We start from the raw sequence: 21,119 nt of genomic DNA on the forward strand, positions 1-21,119 counted from the left end.
ATGTCATACTGGACAAGATTACGAGGCACATGATCATGTTAGGTATTACTAGCGACAGATTCCAACTTGTCCCGAGCCGAGTCCACTCTACACTCATCAACAAGCAAATGAATGTTCTGAGATATAGCTCGTTTTGCTCGAGGCAGAACTACATCTCCAAGATCGTCACCACATCCCACATCTACACAGAGACGTTTGAACACGACGAGATCGCACTATATACCTCTCCACAATTTGTCTCCATGAACCAATACGACCTCAACTTGTTGGCGTGGTGGCGTCAACACGAGAACATGTTTTCGATCTTGTTCAAGATGGCCCGATACATACATTCGATCCCGGTGTAAACTTTGTCGTCCGAGTCCGCATTTAGTAGCTCGGGTCGCATTTAGGCAGATTTTGAAACCCAAAATGGTCGAGGCACTCACCGTTTATAAAGATTGGTGTCAATACGAACAACGTTCTCAAGAAACATTTTAAACATTGAGCTTGTTGATAATTTTAATATAAACTTTCAAAACATATCTATTAATGAAATATAGTCATATTGTAATGTTTTACTCATAATTTTGTTGTAATGTTTTTACATTTTTTAAAAAAGTTATTAATAAAGATGAAATTCTGTTTACATATTAGTACATTCTTTTAAAATTTTAACAGTTTAGTCCATTTCATTTACCAGTTAAATTTTATTTTTTAATTAAATTAACGAAAATCCAAATTTCCTTAAAGCTTAACAGAAATTCAACTTCCGTTAAGCAATGGAAGACACCAAACTGCTTATCGGAAGTGTCACTTTCAATAAAAAAAACAGAATACACTTTATTAAAAATGGAAATTCCATTTTCTTCCAATCACCAGGATGAGCCTGACATAGTGTTTTGTATGGAAAATAAATTATTTGTGTAGTATTTAAAAAGTTAATATTTATTGGCTTAGTATATTTTAGTTTTGTCTCGAGTAAAACTAATGTGTTCCAGCTGAAAAGCTATATAAACTTTTATAAATAAACTTTAAAAAATATAAAAATTAATAGTGAAAAATCTTTGGCTATTTTTTCTTATCAATTATTTTAAAAGGATAATTTGTATAAGAAAATTTTAACCTTTGCAAGCGTAATTATGTCGGTAATATATAGTACAAGCGTAGATATCTAGCAACGATTATATACATAGGTCTTTAAAAAAAAAAAATAGGGAAAATAACACATTTATATCCTGTGTTTTAGTGAAATGTCAAGTTTAACCCTCGGTTTTCAAAAATGTCGAGATCATACCCTCTGTTTAACTAAAATGACGAAATTATACCCTCTGTTTAACTAAAATGATGAAATTATACCATGAAATGAATAACAGCGTCACAAATCTCCCTTTCATTGATATTAACTCTTATATAAGAAAAATCGAATCAAATCTAAATCAGCACCCTGACTTCCAAATTCTCAATTTTGAAATAAAATTGAAATTAAATAATAAAACTCATACTTTCTAAGAAATGACTTCATTCCGTGTTCGAATTGTAACTCTAAATCCTGGATTCTCTGTTCGAATATGCGATTTTGATGACTATCAACTATCGATGTTTACCCCTTTGCCTCTTTCTGTGTTCTTCACGATTAAGAGACTGTTGTTTATCTTTTAGTTTTTAAATAAATTACATATATGGCGCGAATGAATAAAGATAATTGGTGTTTATATATAAATATTATAGTCAACGTCAATGAAAAATCAATAAAAAGAATATTCGTGACACTGTTGTCTATTTCAGTGTATAATTTCGTCATTTTAGTTAAACAGAGGGTATAATTTCGTCATTTTAGTTAAACAGAGGGTATGAAATCGACATTTTTGAAAATCGAGGGTTAAACTCGACATTTCACTAAAACACAGAGTATAAATATGTTATTTTCCCAAAAAAATATTACATACATAGGGAACATAAAAAAAAAAGCCCGAAATAGAAACACAACAATAATAACATTTATTATACCCCACGTCCCTCCCAAAAAACCTGGCATGCCTCTCTCTCTCTCTCTCTCTCTCTCTCTCCACATCCACACAGATTCAACGGAGCCCTCAACAAGTGGGCGACCAAATAATAAACTCACCCTATAAAACAAAACCAACCAACCAAAGCACTCTCTTTTCTTCTTCTCTTTCTTTGACTAGTAATCTCAAAATTAGAAAAATGGACCCACCAGGCCCACCGTACGGCCACCAGAGCAGCAACTACGAGATGTTCTCGCAGGGGCTCCGGCCGCCGCCGTACCGGAGAAACATTCCGAGATATAATTCCAAAGCGGAAAAGTCATCCACCGGATTCTGCTTCCGCTGCATCGGCTGCTGTTATTGCATCCTCTTTGTCCTCGTCTTCGCCGCAGCCGCCCTCACCTTCTTCCTCTACACTGTTTATCGTCCCCAGGTGATTTTCTTTTTCATTTAAATAAAACATTCAAAGCAAATTATTATTTTATGCATTTACTTTATGATAATTAAAATCAAAACCTAAGCGCTATGCTGGTCATTAATTTCTAGGCTTCGTAATAATTTTTCTCTTGGTATTTTTTATCGCAACTGTATGATGTATAGTCTCATTTTCCACCCTGACAAATTTAGGCCTAATTAGCCCCTACATTTTTACTTGGCACCAAATTTGTTAGTTTTTTTATTTATTATTCTTATGGGGGATTTCTTTTAATGGAGTGCAGACACCTATCTATCTATGTGATAACTATCTAACAACAAATTAAAAACTATACGGCCAATACTAGGTGGATATGATAGGTTCTTACTTTTTCGTTTTGCTCGAGTTCTTTTTCAATAACACGAGCACATAATTCACACATAGACAAACTAATCACCGTATGAAAAACAAAAATTAGGATGGTAGTCCAAAATATATTTGGGTGCATTAAAAAAAAAAAAAAGCGTGATAAAAGTTATAGAAAAAGATGTCATTCCATTTCCATGCATGGACGTAGGTGCCTTCGTACGGTGTGGAGCACTTCGGGGTGAACAAGTTCAACGTGACGGCGGACACACTGTCGGTGGAGGCGCAGTTCGTGGTGGTCGTGAAGGCCACGAACCCGAACGACAACATCGGCTTCGTTTACGGCAAAGACAGCCGCGTCGCTGTCTCCTACTCCGACGCCGAGCTCTGCTCCGGCTCTCTCCCGGCCTTCCACCAGCCCGTCAACAACGTCACCCTCATGACTGTGACTCTTTCCGGCGACTCCGACTTCGGGGCCGGCCTCCAACAAGCCCTCCTCGACAGCCGCGACAGCGCGCGGATCCCGCTTCTCGTCAGGGTCCGCGTCCCCGTCAGCGTCGTCCTCGGCAATCTGCCCCTCCGCCAGGTCGTCGTCTTGGTCAACTGCTCGCTCGTCGTTGACAATCTTCAGCCGGACAAGAAGGTCAACATCTTGTCCACTAAGTATACCTACAATGTCCAGTTCTGATCATCTTAATTAAGGTCTTGACCTTGACTTTATGTATATGTAGCTGAGAATATGTGTTCTATTATGAAGTATGACGAGGAGAGGAAAATAAGTGTCTGATAGGAATTAGATCATAGGTTTATTAGTTTCATACTTGTAAATTTCTTTTATCTAATCCTTTTATAAATTGACTTGATATTTAATAACCACGTATTTATAATTGAACATATAATTTAATTAACTTCGTCTGCTTCTTAATAAAATAAAACTTGAACAATTTAAAAAAAAAAAAGTAGGTTACTGGACTATTGACTTAATTTCTCTTTTAATAAGCCGTCAAATTTTTCTTGGCTGGAATTTAGTGTAAAGACAATTCGCACGTATTGAGAATTAAAATAAAAAAATTTGCAAAATTAATTCGAATAAAATAGTAAACAAAAAGGAGATATAAAGTATTAAACAACTAGAATACCCAAATAAAATATTAAACCGAGATGAAGACGGAAATGAGAAAACGGCGAGCAAATACTTCCTAGCTAGGATAAAAGTTGGAAGAGAAGAATACTAAACCAATTGTTATACTCTTGCGAGCCAAAACCATACCAGAATCTACAACCAGACTACAATAAAAAAAATAATAAGCAAAAGTATTTTCTAGAGAGAGCTTTAGAAGTTTGCTTCGGATTAAGGGTGATGAGTACACATGGTCTCCTTTTACGGGCAAAACCATATAGATTAAGCTTCGCAGCAATAACCACGTCCACTAAAGCAAAGTTACAAAGTTTAGAATTGCTCATATTTTCATGGTTAATGCATATTATTAATACTTGGTTACAACTGTTGTATTAATACTTAAAATATTATTTCAAGATGTCTTTCATCATCTTCTAAACATCTTGGAAAACAATATGTACCGCGCCAAGTATTTTGCACAGTTTTTTTTTTTAAGAGGTTCTCTTCCAAAACCCTAGCAATGTATCGAGTCTAGGGATCCTATAAAAAAGATATCTTACCTTTATGAGTCTGGTTGCATATTTTGTGTTTTTGAGAGTCTATGCGTAAATATTAGTTATGTGATTGTGACTGCCAGTACATATATCTTATTCATTGCCACTTATTTATATGTAATAGAGGTTGAGTTGGTATGGCGTGATATTCTAAAGATCACGTACTTTATAAATAAACGTGAATCAAACATATCGTGAGTAATTTGAGTGGAAATGAGTGAACTCATATAAGAGACCTTGAAATTTTTTACAAACCAAATCCGAAAAAATATGAAAGGTCTTACCATATGAAACCGAAGCCAAAACACGCAAAATCAAGACGAATTAAAAAAAAAAGAAAGAACTGAAATTGGAAACAAAATTCCAAAATATAAAAATGTCATTTTGAGGGCCAAATCGAATTCGGCTAAAATAACTTGAACTTAGAGAAAAGTACTGAGTCCTTTTTGTTATGTCGATTTCAATAAGAAAACACTATTTTAACGTCCATTTTTGTCATGGTGATCCCAACTTTTCATAAATTGTAGTCCGATTTGTCATGCATCATAAATCCCCATGTTGTAGATTAATCTAGAACCTAGTATATATTACTAGGGTTTTGATAGGAGATTTAATAAAAAAATAAAATTAACGTTTGACTTAAATGATATGGTTGTTTGATTTTGCGGTTTTCATGAACATGTATTAATAACACAATCTATTCCTAAATAAATAAATAAATAAAAAAGCGAGTGATTCAAAGATTTGATCAATTAGAAAATCTTATTCCAACTCCGGTTTGGATTCGGGCTTTGAAGGTCAGTGTTTTCACATAGCTACAAAAGTCCAATAACCCAAAAGGGTAAATTGTTAGCTAATCAAATACAATTTAATAGTGTTGTCATTTTTCTATACGCATCATCATACTCCGTACGATTTAATAGTTTGTGTTCTTTCTTCGGTGTTGCAGTTCGAGAAAAGCTTCGATTTAGGGTACACCAAAAAATAGGGCATGCTAAAAGAAATTAAACTTCATATATTTTATAAAACATTCATAGAGAGTTTAACAAACAATAAAGAAAAAAGAAAAGAAGGCTAATTTCTGTTATGAATTATACAACGTAAACACGGCCAAACCTTAATTACGCGTGTACAATCCTATATATGTAAGAGTGTTAGTAAAGATATGGTTACTATGTCTACATACATCATTTGTAACTAAAATATTTATACACATGGCAATCTCTTCACCAAAGAGTGTTCCGATTTCAAAGGAAGATGAACAAACTGAGCAATTATAAAGTAAATAAAATGTGTAGCAAACGAAACTTGCCGGGCAACCCGGTAGCTCAAGCGGTTTCTCCTTTCAAAGACCCGCCGCGCCACCAAAGCAACAGCCACCACGTACGGCCAACTTTTTGCCTCGTGGTTTAATTTCATTTATCTAAAATAAGATTTATCCAAAACATATATATTATAATTTATTTTTTTGTGTTTGCGCGAATTACTTCTCTCTATTGGTAGTATTTAGTTCTTCACGTACTCTTCCGAGCCTTATTTAGATATTTTACCAGAGAGACATGGCAACCAGTTTATTTGACGTGGTACCATTGTTTTCCCGTTGCAGTTCGAGCCGATTTCAGGTACGATCTGAATATATCATAGTGATCATTGATTTGGTGTGTGCATTGATCCGTGTCTGTATTTTAATAATTTCTTGTCTTATTTTTTCAGGGAAGAAGCTCAGGTGTATCGACGGAGAATTCTAGTCGATGGACTGAAAATTTTATATTGATGATAGAGCTTCGGAAGAAGATTTTAACATTCAGAGATGTCATTGATCTTCCACCTTGTGATGGCTCTAGCCCAATCCAAGAGGTAATTATTATTAAGGGCCAATTTAATAAAAATAGATACATTTGTTCATTTTCTTACGGTTTAATTATATATATATATATATATATATATATATATATATATATATATATATATTGTAGTTGGTTATGGGAACTGTTGAGGATCTCCACAATCTCTACCCCAAAGTGGTTTCTCGTAACATGGCACGAGAAACTGAAAAAATATCAATAGAACAGGTTCATAAGCATTTTAATCTGCTGTTATTTAAAACTTAAACTAATTAAAACAAATTTATGATACAAAAATGGTATGATATTAGGAACTTTTTTTTTTCCCTCTGATTAATATTAGGGACTTGTTCTTCTGTACAATGCATTGAAATGCGTTGGAGATACATGGGCCAAGAACTACGTGTTGATAAACAATCCGCGACAGGATTCAGAAGACTCGTTAGACAACGTCGTCGTATTGGACCAACTTGGTACTGAATTTCTGCACTTCACTATTATTTTTACTAAGCTACATTTAATTATTTAGTAGGATAAAAGAATGAAAAAAAAGTATAATTATGATTATACTAAAGAGATTTTAATACAAAGCATAAAATCGAGCACTTGAAATATAAATTTGATTTGAGTAATTGTATTTAGGGCAAAATTATTAATGTTTTGTATTTTTCTAATTGGGTTTTATCATATTAGTGTTTGTCCATCTTTTTGTAGAGTCAAAGTGTCTAGAGTCTTTAGCGAGTTGAAAAAAATTCAAGAATGATTTTGCTTTCAGTCCCCTAATATATATATTGTACCAATTTATATTCTTATAATTTGTTTCTTCTTATTTACATTAATACCATTTCCTGAAAGGTGTTTATTTTTTATTTATTTATTTATTTTTTAAATCCCTGGAAGGTGTTGTTAGGAGTTCAAGCTCATGGAGAAAAATCCGCTGTTATAAATTCAATTTTAGCTTAATTTTGCCAACATTGAAGGAATAAAGATTTAACAACCATAACTATTAAGCAACTAATGAGTTCCTTTCCAGCTTATTTGGAAAAGAAAAGAAAGGGAAAGAAAAAAAAAAATACGAGGCCCAAACTACAAAACACTACTAAGCTCGTACACAATAACTCAATCGAGGTATTTATTTTAAAGTCCTCTTTTTAAGCTTGATTTTATGACTCCAAGTATATTTCTCATGCTCGTGAAAGTTTTCAACTTGAGAGGTATAGTAAAGATATTCGCTATTTAATCTTAGAGACATTACTTGAAAGAGGAAATAGTATCATAACTGCTTGATATTTTCATAAACATGCATTTATATACTTATTTTCTTTGCGATAAAAATACTTAATGTAGGATTTCGGTTGCTCCATTAAATAAATTCAATTACGTTTTCATAAATACAAGTGGCAGCTTCAGATTAAATAAGATTTAATATTTTTTTCTTAAAATTAATTAAACATTAATAATATCATTTTAATATTAAAAAAGTTAATTAAGAATTTTTTTTAAATTGATATTATTAATGTTTGATTAATTTTTAGAAATAAATATTAAATCAGTAATATATTTTATTGATAATAAATATTTTTGATATAAAAAACGCTTATAATATTAAAAAAATGAATTAAGTATTTTTCTAAAAAATATATATTATTAATGCTTGATTAATATTAAGAAATAAATATTAAATTGTTTTTATAATATCATCAATGCTTAAGTATAATATAAAAGTCATTTTTAATTAATTTATTATATTTATCTTAATTTGAAGAAAAAATTATTAAATCGGGTTTAGTTTGAGGCCCCCACGTGTATTTCCGTCAAACTTAGCTGATTTTTTTTTTAACGGTGCAATTGAAACCTAACATAAAGTATTTTTCCGCGAAAAAAAAGAGTAACTATTTAAGTGTATGTTTCCGAAAACATCACGCCGTAATTTTCTGTACTTCAAATTCATTTTACTTATTTTCACCACACCACTCAAGTCTTAAACTTTTACAAAGCCGAGGAATATACTTAGAATCACAAATCAAGTAGGATTTTGAAATAAATACTTGATTGGTTATTATATTTGGGTCTAATTACTTCTAGTTTGTCTTTGAAAATTTAGACCTAAATATTAGTAAAATTCGAAGATTTTTCCCAAACAGATATTATCATAACAATGACCATTTTATAAATTTTTTTACCACAATCCATTAATTGTATTTTTTTTATTCCAAGACTATGATCACGAAGAGATATACCTTTTTTAGCACTAAAATAGCATTCATCATCATCATCTCTCTCTCTCTCTCTCTCTCTCTCTCTCTCTCTCTCTCTCTCTGGTTCTTAAGGGTTCATTTTAGTTCTTCATATTTATTTGTTCTTCATGTTAATTTGGCTCATCAATTTTTTTGGTAATGTTTATTTTCTATGGATTTACATTATATTAATTTTTATTCGAAATGAAGTGGTATATGATGTTAATAATTGGATTTTGAGGTGTTTAAACAAATTATTCTGAAAAATATTCTTAGATGTCGATAAATCTTTAAAGAATCTGGAAATTTCTTGGAAGATTTATTGACATATTTGTTAATTATAAATTAATGGATGTCAATAAATCTTGATATAATATGTGATTTTTCTTTAAAGATTTATTGACACATTTGTCAATAAAATAACAGATGTCAATAAATCTAAGATTTTTTGTAAATTTTATATGATTTGAATTATTGCAAATTAACATCTTGGATTTTTTTTTTGTTTGTTTTATTCACCACGATTTTGTTTTAATGGGAGAGGTAAATGAAATTAAATGGTAATAGAGAGGGAAAAGAAAAATAAGGTTAAAACATAATTAAACAAAATGGGTAATCATAATTTTGTAATAATATGCAATTAATAGATTTTGATCCAAAATTTTTTAAATGCTCGTAGTTTTGGTATTATCCATTTTCTAAAATAAAAAAACATAATTTGGACAAATGTATTAGTGCCCAACGAATTCCGGATTTGTTGATGTATCTATGAGGCACGACAATACGTTTGTCATAATTAGGCTTTTGGTTAGTTTCGAAAAAAAAAAAATTCAATTTTACTTATATTATGATCTAATTCCTTTTGTGTTTGTAGTTTGGGCTTTCTCATAATGGTGTTTGAGTATATTTGCTTTGCTTTTAAGTAGTGAAGTTGTCTATAATATTTTTGATATGTTAGAATTTTTTAGAGCATGAATAAATTCTAGCAGAGTCGTCTTGAAGTCAAGGATTGACTTACCGTGAAATTCGACCGGAAACCGTCTTACCGAAGAGGATCGGTATCGGTGCTCTAATTACTGTTTTTTGTTCCAATTTACCGGTTGGTTTCGGTGGTTTCCTATGGTTTTCGATGCTTTTCGGTGATTTTCGTTTGTCGCAGCTTTTTCTGTCAACTTTCTTTGGTTTTCGGTAGATAAGTTTCAGGGGTTTCTCAAATTTTGGGGTTTTTTCATTTTTTTGATAATTTGTTTCTTTAATCCACGATTTCAAGGGTTTGAGCAATGAATATGAGTTTATTGTTTGGTTTGTATGGTTTTCTATGTATTTTTAGGTTTAATCTGAATTAAAATGTTGATTTTTAATCCGAATTTGAGTTTTTATTTTTATTTTTTTATTTTTTTTATGTTGTAGATGATGATTTGATGATTAATATGATGATTATGATGTTTTGAGTGGATGTTCTTGAGATGCTATGAATTCTTATGATGTTTAATGATGATGAATGATGTTCTTGAGTTGAATATGATGATTTGATTATGAATATGATATGAAGTATGAAGTTTGAACTATGAAAAATGTTTCTTTTTGCAAAATATTTGTCTAAATACCCCTCGATTTCTTACATTTTTTTGTCGATTTCTTCTACGGTAAGCGGCTTTCTGTCCATACCGATTTCATTTTTTTTTTTATCTGAATACCATTCGGTTTCCTCTCCGATAAGCGGTTTACCCCTGAAATTGAGGTGCCGATACGATAACAGTAATGATAATATACCTAATATGGATGTAAACTTAACATTCTCTATCCAAGCTAATTATAAAGTTCTCTCTTCATACAAAAAAGCCCTCTTACTATTTTTAAACACACTGTTAATACACCAAGACTTTTAAAAAATTCGTTGCATATAACCATTGCACTTGCTCATTTTAAGATTGTAATCATAGTTTTATTTTATTAAAAAAAAATTCCATCAGGTCCCGTTGTAAATTAAATTAACTAAAGAGTGATATAAAAAATAATCTTATCACAAAACTTATATCAATTATACCCTAATGCAAAAAAGGAGGAAAAGTGATGGCGAAGCTTGAGCACGCGACACGTGTGGCAAGACAAATATTTGATGCTATGGAGGAAGAGGACGAGAGGAACGGAAACAGCTCTGAGACAATCCGAGGGTCAACAATCGGAGACGCACTGCTCGAATCGTATTCGGACTCGAAAAGGCTCAAGACCTGCCCTTCTCCAAGCACCACCATGGAGCCCTATTCGTCGCTTCTCTTGCCATTCAGGCTCAAGGCTGTCCAAACCCTCAAGCCCGTCGGAATCAAAAACCTCTTCTCCCTCGACTTGTCTCCCCCCAAACGCAAGACAAGCGGTTCCGGCGGAGAAACTCCGGCAGTTGCGGCGCCGCCTCAAAAGGCTCAACCTCCTCTGCCGCCGCCACCGGTCCCTCCGCCGGTGATGAAAGGATTTGCGTCGCCACCGCCTCCTCCGCCGCCGATCGGGGCGGCGAGAGTGTTGCGGCCGAAGAAAGCGGCGACGAAGCTGAAGAGATCGTCTCATATGGGAAGCTTGTACAGAGCTCTGAAGGGAAAAGTTGAAGGGTCTGCTAATAATTCGGGTGTAAATGGTAATTATGGAAAGAAGACTAATGTCGGAGCGGGGTCCACCGGAGGGAGGCAAGGAATGGCCGATGCCCTAGCTGAGATGACTAAAAGGTATTCTTTTCCATAATTCATGAATTTATATTAGTACAGTTTATGCTCTTGTTAAAAACTGTAGCAATAACAACATTTTGAAATTTCTGAGAACTTCGAAATTTTCTACTGAATTGTACCTTTTACATCATAATTTCTGAACGAGTGATTTGTTTATAGGTCTGCTTATTTCCAGCAGATTGAGAAAGATGTAGAGAAGCACTCCAAAACCGTGTTGGAGGTCAAGACCGCCATAATCTCCTTCCGAAATGAGGACATGTCCGAGCTTGTCAAGTTCCATAAATTTGTTGAACAACATCTGGAGAAACTTACCGATGAGACTCAGGTACTAATATAAGAAACGATAGCTTATTCTTGATTGTTATTTTGGACGTACTATAGCGCTATATATTTGTAGGTGCTTGCAAGGTTCGAGGGCTTTCCCACAAAGAAGCTTGAATCTCTGAGGACTGCAACAGCATTGCACTTGAAACTGGAAGAGATGGTTAATACGCTAAAAGACTGGAAAGTTGTTCCTCCTTTAACCCAACTTCTTGACAAGGTTGAGTCTCTCTTTACCAAGGTATAAAACCCTGAGAACACTTGAAGATAAAAATATCCTACTTTTTCTTCATTATGTCGTGAACTAAAAGCTAACTTTCTATATATGTAATATGATACATAGATCAAGAGCGAAATAGATGCATTGGAAAGAACCAAGGATGACGATTCAAAGCGGTTCAAAACCCATAACATCACGTTTGACTTCAGCATTTTGGATCGGATCAAGGAATCAATGGTCGATGTCTCTTCTAGCTGCATGGAATTGACGCTTAAGGTCAGGATTTGGAAACATATACTTTTTGACGTAGTGAATAGTCATTATAGTGACATGACATTATTTTGACGCTTAGTCATTATAGTCATTATGTCACTATAGTTAGTCAATTAGGGTTTTTTTATATGGATTTAACGCATGTTATAATTGACTAACTAATCCAGCAAAATTTGGAAAATTAAGTAAATAGTCATTATAGTGACATGACATTATTTTGACGCTTTTAACATTACATTTATGTCTCTTGAAATAGGATGATTATATACAATTATTAACGAATATTTACAACTATTAATATTTTTTTTTTATTTTTTAATAAAATTTTATGGTTATTTACGTCAAATTTATAAAAAACTAGTTATGTGACAAAATTTGAGTTTTCATATAACGTAGAGAACAATGTATAAAAAAAATACAAATTGGAATGTGAACTTACAAAATCTAAAGTAAATACAAATAATACGAACTAAAATATAACCATGAAACCGCAACGAAGATGCGAAAAATAAGGAAAGCTAATAAATATGTACCTTATATTATTTTAAATTATAAAGATAGAACTAATATAAAAAAAAAAAAAAAAAACTGTCATAGATGTTAGTTCTTATTATTTAATAACAAAGTTTGAAGCTTTACGATTTTATAGTTTGATGTGATTTATTATGTGTACGTGTTTTATACATACTTGTATGATGAAGCTATATATATATATATATATATATATATATATATATATATATCATATAGCTATAAAATTTAATAATGTATTTGCGCAATATATTAGTGTTTGAAAATGGGTGTAGGAAAGGAAAAGTACAAAGATGCTTTGGAGGGCGTTTCAGTTTGCATTCCGAGTGTATAGCTTCGCCGGTGGACAAGACGAGCGAGCCGATTTGTTAACCCGTGAGTTAGCGCTTCAAATACAGACTGATCACTAAATATGTATTCCCATTCATGAGGCCCCATGTATTTATAATTTTGACCTAATACGTATGTGCGTGCTATATATTACACCTTATTAATTATGAAATAAATCTGAGTGAAATATGTATTCATGAATATCAATTGAAAATATTATTAATGACATTTACTTTTTTATAAACCATAAAACGCACAAGACAAACTTTTAATATTGTCATACGTACTCATACATATTGACATTATGCATGTATGTGACAACTTTTTTATTTATTTATGCAAATGATGAATAAATAAATAAACAAACATCGCGTAAATAAAATGATACAAGATGTGATAATCTAATCTGGTGCAACGTCACCTACTTTGAAAGACAGTGTGCCAAATAAAAAGGGAATTCATTATATAAAAAGGAGTAAAAGTACAACAATGTACTTATATAAACAATCCATGTATCAATGCCATTTTCCTAATAAGATCTGTGAATTTTAACTCAGGCTCCACTTGAATCTGAGTTCCCCTCAATTCTACTCTCAAACACTCTCCTGTGTGTTTGGTAGTTCTTAATATTAGCACACGTGAACAACCAACCACACTATTACAGAGACCACAACAATTCGCTCACACTCAATGGATCAGAAGATGTGTTTCAAAAATTATACCACAAACATCAAACATTCAATTTTCCAGTCTGCCGATCGTGCACGTCTAGAAACCCTAAAAATGTGAATGAATGTCTCAAAACTACTAAGTCTGAAGCGCTTGGCTTTTATTGTAGTCCACGCCTCTGGAAGCCTGTCTAGGGTTTCCTTACCCATTCACGCGAAGAGATCCAAAGTAGAAAATCTTCAGCGAGGCAAAGATGTCTCAACATATCCTGGAGCATGTTGCCAAACATTTTTCCAGATAAACTTGCAGTAAAAAATAATCCAACAACACACGTAACAACAAACTCCCCCTTTGGCTATTTTTTAGGCAAGCACTTCCGAAAACAGACCAAAGGCAAGGATAAATCAACACACAGGGAGGGAAAAGTCAGATAAACCAACACAGAGGGAGACAAAAGTCTGATGAACACATAAGAGTACTGAAGCAAAGGAGTAGAAACAACCAACACAAGAACACAAGGATGTCTAAAATCACAAACCAGAAGACTAGAGGCTGATCAATATGTTGGTGATTATTGCACCTTGATAATCATATTAAGTGCGGAAAAGATTAATTACACTAACAAGAGCTAATTAATATTATGGTTATCTAACAAGATCTAGATTTACTTACTAATTATTCATGAAAGCAATGTCATGCAACCAATAAGAGTAAGGTTCAGAGATTCAGTAATACTTACATGATTCGGATCAGCTACTGAATCTTCAAGCTTTGACTCCTCCATCTTCAGTCTTAAAAGACTATCTTCAAGCTTTAGCTCCTCGACACTTTGAACTCGTCAGTGATGACACTGTAATCTTCTGAGACGTAATCTCCGAGACGACTAAGAAAGATGAGTGGGCACAATCTTTATCTCACTACGATCTACAATGACGTGTTTAGATCACAGAGTTCCAAGAGGGGGAGGAAGAAGTCGGCCAAGAGAGAGAGGGAGAGACTCTTGGTCGAATTTTTTGAATCACAAAAGTGTGGTATTTTTTCTCTATATGCTTTACTCTCTTATGTTGCGAGGTTCATTCGAGTTTGCAATCGCTTCAGTGTTATCACAGTGGAGTTGCATAGGCTTGTTCATATCAGGAACTACCTCCAGTTCGGCTAAGAAGTTCTTAAGCCAAACAGCCTATTTGGGTACCTCGGATGCTGCAATATATTCAGCTTTCATCGTAAAGTCCTCGATACTAGATTGATTAACGCTTCTCCAGACAATCGCTCCTCCATTGAGAGTGGACATTGACCCAGACGTTGACTTCAACATGTCACGGTCTGCTTGAAAATCAGAATCAGTGTATCCTTGTGCCACCAAGTCATTACTTGTGTACACAAGCATCATATCCCTAGTTCTCTTAAGATATTTCAGGATATGCTTAACAGCTATCCAATGATCAAGACCAGGATTTGACTGGGATCTACTAACAACTCCCACTGCATAGAATATGTCGGGTCTAGTGCACAAGATGGCATATATCAGACTCCCAACTACCGAGGCATATGGAAGTTGACTCATATCCTCCACTTGTTGAGGTGTCTTAGGACACTGCTCTTTTGACAGGGATAATCCTGTGCGCATCGGTAATAATGCGCCATGAGCATTTTTCATCGAGAAGCGGGCAAGTACCTTATCATTATAAGACAGAGCTAGTAGTTTGTTCTTCCTATCACGTACGATTTGGATTCCAAGAACAAAAGCTGCATTTCCTAAATCCTTCATTTGGAATTGCTTTGCCAGCCATGCTTTTATGTCAGACATGATCTCAATATCACTTCCTATCAGTAAGATGTCTTCTACATATATAAAGCACTAAGAAAACCACTACCTTTCCCTTTGAGTACTTGTAAACACAAGGCTCGGAAATGTTTTGTTCGAAACCATAGGTCTTGATAACGTCATCAAACGTTTGGTTCCAGGATCTAGATGCTTGTTTGAGTCCATAAATGGATTTCAACAATTTGCAAACCTTGTGCTCTTGACCCTTTTGTATGAATCCGTCTGGTTGAGCCATATAGATTTTTTCCTCCAGATAGCCATTCAAGAATGCTGTCTTTACGTCCATTTGCCAGATCTCATAATCATAATGAATGGTAATGGCCAAAAGAACTCTGATGGATTTAAACATGGCTACCGGAGAGAAGGTTTCGTCGTAGTTGATTCCTTCTCTTTGGGTGAAACCCTTAGCCACAAGTCTAGCCTTATAGGTTTCGACTTGTCCATCAGCTCCTTTCTTTTTCTTATAGATCCACTTGTACCCAATCGGTCTAAATTGTTCGGGTGCATCTACAAGAGTCCAGACTTAGTTTGAGTGCATAGACTGTATCTCTTGATTCATGGCTTCTAGCCATTTATCTTTGTCCAAGTCGACCATTGCATCGTTAAATGATGCGGGGTCGTCGTCGTCGCTCGCATCCAATGCAACGACGTTTGCTTCAAAGCCAAGATATTGGTCAAGCTCTCTAGAGACCCTCCCACTACGACGAGGCAATGTAGCACTTAGACCAACATTTGTGTTTTCTTCTTCATCTCCCACTCTCACATCAGTTGTAGGTAGAAATCGTTCCCCTAGGACGTTAGTCTTTGGGGTTGGTCTAATCGTTTCCTCGAGCACAATTGTACTGAGAGGTTTATGTGTTTTAACATAATCATCTTCAACAAAAGTAGCATGAGTAGAGACAAAGGTTTTCTTATCCATAGGATCATAGAATATATCTCCTCTAGTCCCTTACAGATAACCAACAAAGAAACATAAGTTTGTTTATTGTTCCAGTTTACTCGCATTCTTTTTCAAGACGTGAGCGGGACAATCCCATATGCGAAAGTGACGCAAGCTAGGATTAGCTCCGTTCCATGGTTCCAATGGGGTTTTGGATATTAATTTAGAAGGAACATGGTTAAAGAAAAATACAGCAGTTTGCAAAGCATATCCCTAGAAAGTTGAGAGTGAAGAATAGCTAATCATGGATGTAACCATGTCTAATAGAGTTCTATTTCTCCTTTCAGCAACACAATTTTGTTGTGGATTATCAGGTACCGATAATTGCAACATAATCCCATGTTCAAGCAAATAATCGGTGAACTCAGTATCCAAGAACTCGCCTCCCCGATCAAATCGAAAGGTCTTAATAGTTTTACATAATTGAATTTCAACACAGGCACGAAATTCTTTGAACTTGCCAAATGTTTCATATTCTTGGTGCATTAGGTAAATGAAACCATATCTAGAATAATCGTCAGTGAAAGTGACAAAATATTCATAACCGCCTCTCGCAGCTTCACTCATTGGTCCATAAATGTCCGAGTGAACTAGTTGCATAGGTTCGGTGGCCCTTAGTCCTTTGCCAGAGAAAGATCTCTTGGTCATCTTCCCTTTAATGTAGGATTCACAAACAGGTAGAGTTCCCACTTTAAGGTGTTTTAACGGCCCAAGCCTTAAAAACCTCTCTAGCCTGTTTATATTAATGTGACCAAGTCTTAAGTGCCATAAATATGTTTCATCATCATCGGATAACTTTATTCTTTTATCAGATCATGTTTAGCTACCTCAAACATCTCAACATTAAAAGAAAATTTTATTTTCAGGGGATATCACAAATAAACCATTGTATGAATGAACATCACATATAATTCTTCCATCATAAGAAATACTAATAGCATTTTCATTCATTGACAAAGAATATTTATGTTTTAGTAACATAGAAACTGAAATTAAGTTTCTACAAAAACCATGAATAAAATAAACTGAATCAAGTATCAAATATTTATTTCTGAATTGGAGTTGAACTACTCCTAAAGCTTTAGCCGTTACGGACTCGTCGTTCCCCACTCTAAGCTGTAGTTCATTTCCATTCAGTTCCTCCTAGGAATCAAACACCTGTAAAGATGTACAAACATAATTAGTAGTCCCCGAATCCACAATCCAGGACTAGAATGAATCTCCAGCATAAAATGCCTCTAATACATGTATGTTTGTGGACGGGACAATACCTCCACAAGACTCCAGGTACATGTCAACCACTTCGTCATCATCATCAGAGATGTAGATTACCAAAGGCTCTCCCACTGCGAGAACATTCTCCACGGGTTGTCTTATAGGAGAGTAATAATGAGATGGGATTGCCACACCAGCAGAGTGCAATCTATAAAGGAACTCGTCCTTTACTAAATCATCACGCCAAGCTAGTAGTTCAACTTGGAATTCCTTCATGACATAATTTGAGTCGAAACCACGAAAGTACTCTTTAAAGTCGGCGTACTCCTCGGCGAGGGATTCAAAAATGATCTCGACCCGAGTAGCTTCATTAATCTTAGTGCCTAATAAGCCGATCAGATTCAATCTATCGGTTATCGACTTCATGTGGTCGATGGCACACTCTCCGCTCTTCATCTTAGTATCCATTATTTCTTTTAACAAGGAATAGTTTGACGTCATGTTGAAATTTAATAAAATACAAGTACATAAATAATTATTCGAAAAGAAAAACATTCATCACAATAGTGTTGGAAATAAAAACATGATGAAATAAGCACGGGGAAAAATACTAATCTCTAAAAAGACCCAGTTTTTATATTCCATGGTAATTAACCAATAGCCATAGGCTGTTTCAGTAAGGTGACGTAACAGAGTGCACCTAGCGAAAATGAAGACCATCTCAGATTAGTAAAGTAATCGTGGTTCATGTACATTCATAACTATGCTTACTAACTACAAGTTTTATAGGAATATTTGGCCATATGAGACAACCACTGGTCATCTCACACTTGAGTCGACCCAATATTTCAGCAGACAAAGCTTAGCCCATATGTGCTAGGGAAGCCTAGGTCAGACACGAGATCCACTTCTCCACCTATCGCCAGAAACACAACCTTGGTATTGAAATGCGCTTACATGTCTAAAAGCCTAGGTCCGAAGGGAATGGACCACCATGTCTAAAAGACCGCCGGTCACGAGGCGAGCAAGACCACCCTCACGGTCTTGTGTCAATGTTGGAGGCCTTACCGTTCGACTCATTCATTAATCAACTATCCTTATCCAATTAGATAATTTCAAATTAAAAATGAAAGCCCATGATAACCCGCGATACAAGTTCCAAGTTATAAGTCCAGATTGCTATAAGGATTAGCAGCGAGCAGGAATAGCTTACGTGGAATGGGTTATACGTGAAATTAAGAAGAACCATTTTTTTGAAAGAGAAGATTCCAGGATTCGAAGGAATCATATCCGGGTAAGTGGAGTTTAGGCACCTACAATATCAAGAAATATTATATATATCCTTATATATACATATATTGTACGTGCATCTTTATGTGCTTTCTAGTAAGCAAGAGTAAGACAAGCCAAAAGATAAATCACTATCAAGATTAAGGGCTTTAAGCCATTAATGAATTGGGAAACGGAATTAGTCCGCCTAAAAAAATTGGCTAGAGGTAGTAGGAACCCGAGCCTTTGTTTTGTGTTTAGTTAGCCTCCCCTAAGAGATCCAGTCCTAGTGAGTTGGGTTATGAGAGACTGTGGTTAAGACTCGTATTCAAAAGCGATGATATTATGTTAGGATCTATGGGAGTCACATCCTAAGATCTTATAAGTCACGAGTTAATAAGCAAAAATAATATATGTCAAGACCAGGATTAAACCGAGCTAAGCAGTCTCTCTTGTTAAGCTAATTAAAGAGAAGACATGGAATGGTACCGCCTCCGACATATACCCCATGTTAGCAGCTACCTGTTATCCTTCGTGGTGGTACCACACGGGGATTAGACAGAAGATTGTGCAACCTCCTGTCTGGCGCCAATAAGACATGTGTCGTGCCGATATCATTAAGGGATCCCGAGCAGGATACGTATTGTATGATGGGAATTGCTGGGACCTAAGCTGACAAATTCTCAAATAAGCAAGAGTTACCGGGACCTAAAATGGTAATTCCATAGATTATGATAAAAGTAAGTATGTTATGATGAATATCACCGGGACCTAAGCTAGTGAATTCTTATGAGATGAATCTATTTGGGACCTAAGCCGATTGATTCTTAATAAAAGTGGATTTATCGGGACTTAAGCTGATACTTCCACAAGTTATGTTAAGATATGAACTCTATGTTATGTATTGCTTATGTGTTATGTGCACGGTGCATTAGATACATAGATATCCACTTACCGAGTCTTTCAACTCACAGTTATTATCTTGATATTGTAGATAAAGGCAAGGCTAAGGAGGACTAAGCATAGCATCAACATAATTGGTATGTACGGCTGCCGACCTGTGGCTAAGTCAATGGCGAATTGGTACGTTTTGTTTTTGAAAGTCGAGTCTTTTTGTTTGTAAAAGTTTTAAATAGTATGTTGTAGGAAAAATAAAAAATTTGCCCGTGTTTTTGGGACATTTTTGTAAATATTTTGAAAGTTTTTCTAGAAAATATTTCTGCAAGCGCTTCCACCATGGTTTTCATGAATTTTATTTTATGATAAGCAAGATACGAAAATCTCTGTCTTGGCTCATGGGCGAGCTAAGGCTCGTGGGTCGTGACACTTCTAATCATATGTTTGTACAGAATTTGATCAAACTAACTCCTTGATCATCCCTGGTGAGTTTGACATGGGTTGCAGCAGAAGTATGCTTATGAGCAACATTTTCAAGCCCAAACTTCTTTATGATATTTTAGGCGTACTTCCATTGGGAAATGAAAATTCCATCCCCCATTTATTTGATATGGAAATCAAGGAAGAGTTTTATCTCACCTACCATGGTCATTTCAAACTCACCTTGCATTTGTTGGACAAAATGTTCCACCATCTTGACAGAAATCCCTCCAAACACAATATCGTCAACATATATTTGAGCTATCATGAGATTTCCTCCTTCCTTCTTGAGAAACAGAGTCTTGTTTACTCCCCCACAAACTTAGCCATTATGAACAAGAAATTATGTGAGTCTCTCATAATAAGCACGATGCGCTTGCTTGAGAACATAGAGAGCTTTTCTATGCTTGTACACATGATTGAGAAAATTGACATCTACAAACCCCTTTGGCTGCCCAACATATTCTTCTTCATTCAAATAGCCATTGAGGAAGGCATTTTTCAATCCATCGGGTAATGTTTGAAGTGAAGGTGACAATAAATTCTAAGTAATAGCCTGATGGGTTCCAAGCGAGCAACCAGAGCAAACGTTTTATCAAAATCAACCCCTTCAAACTGAGTGTATCCTTGAGCAACAAGTTAAGCTTTATTACGTGTAACATGGCCAAACTCATCAGACTTATTCTTAAAGATCTACTTGGTGCCGATTATATTCACTGATGGCACAAGTTACCGAACTTCATTTCTTTTGAACTAAACAAGTTTCGCTTGGATAGCACTGATCCAGATTTCATCAACTATGGCTTCTTTAAAATTTTTTAGCTCAATCTTGGACGTGAAGCAGTCATTAGAAATCATTTTGCGATAGTTAACACGACATTTTTTTGAGTCAGTATACCTTCTTCAAG

The 21,119-nt window shown here is 34.8% G+C and overlaps 2 protein-coding genes across 2 annotated transcripts; both read left to right on the forward strand.

Annotated features, from left to right (window-relative positions):
• Positions 1-2,187: 2,187 nt before the first annotated feature.
• On the forward strand, positions 2,188-3,490 carry LOC149408166 (NDR1/HIN1-like protein 13). The gene is made up of 2 exons (XM_089624225.1): positions 2,188-2,421; positions 2,981-3,490. The coding sequence occupies exons 1-2, from the start codon at positions 2,188-2,190 to the stop codon at positions 3,455-3,457; spliced, it is 711 nt and encodes a 236-aa protein (XP_089480351.1). The 3' UTR covers positions 3,458-3,490.
• Positions 3,491-6,162: 2,672 nt separating this feature from the next.
• LOC149408167 (uncharacterized protein At4g04980-like) lies at positions 6,163-12,996 on the forward strand. Its single transcript, XM_089624233.1, has 8 exons — positions 6,163-6,300; positions 6,420-6,515; positions 6,631-6,760; positions 10,587-11,241; positions 11,401-11,566; positions 11,639-11,803; positions 11,906-12,088; positions 12,862-12,996. The coding sequence occupies exons 1-8, from the start codon at positions 6,217-6,219 to the stop codon at positions 12,994-12,996; spliced, it is 1,614 nt and encodes a 537-aa protein (XP_089480359.1). The 5' UTR covers positions 6,163-6,216.
• Positions 12,997-21,119: the final 8,123 nt, after the last annotated feature.

Source organism: Urtica dioica, chromosome 1 (assembly GCF_054948205.1).
Source record: "Urtica dioica subsp. dioica isolate 48M chromosome 1, U.dioica_male_clone48M_v1_H2, whole genome shotgun sequence".
Classification (NCBI taxonomy): domain Eukaryota; kingdom Viridiplantae; phylum Streptophyta; class Magnoliopsida; order Rosales; family Urticaceae; genus Urtica; species Urtica dioica.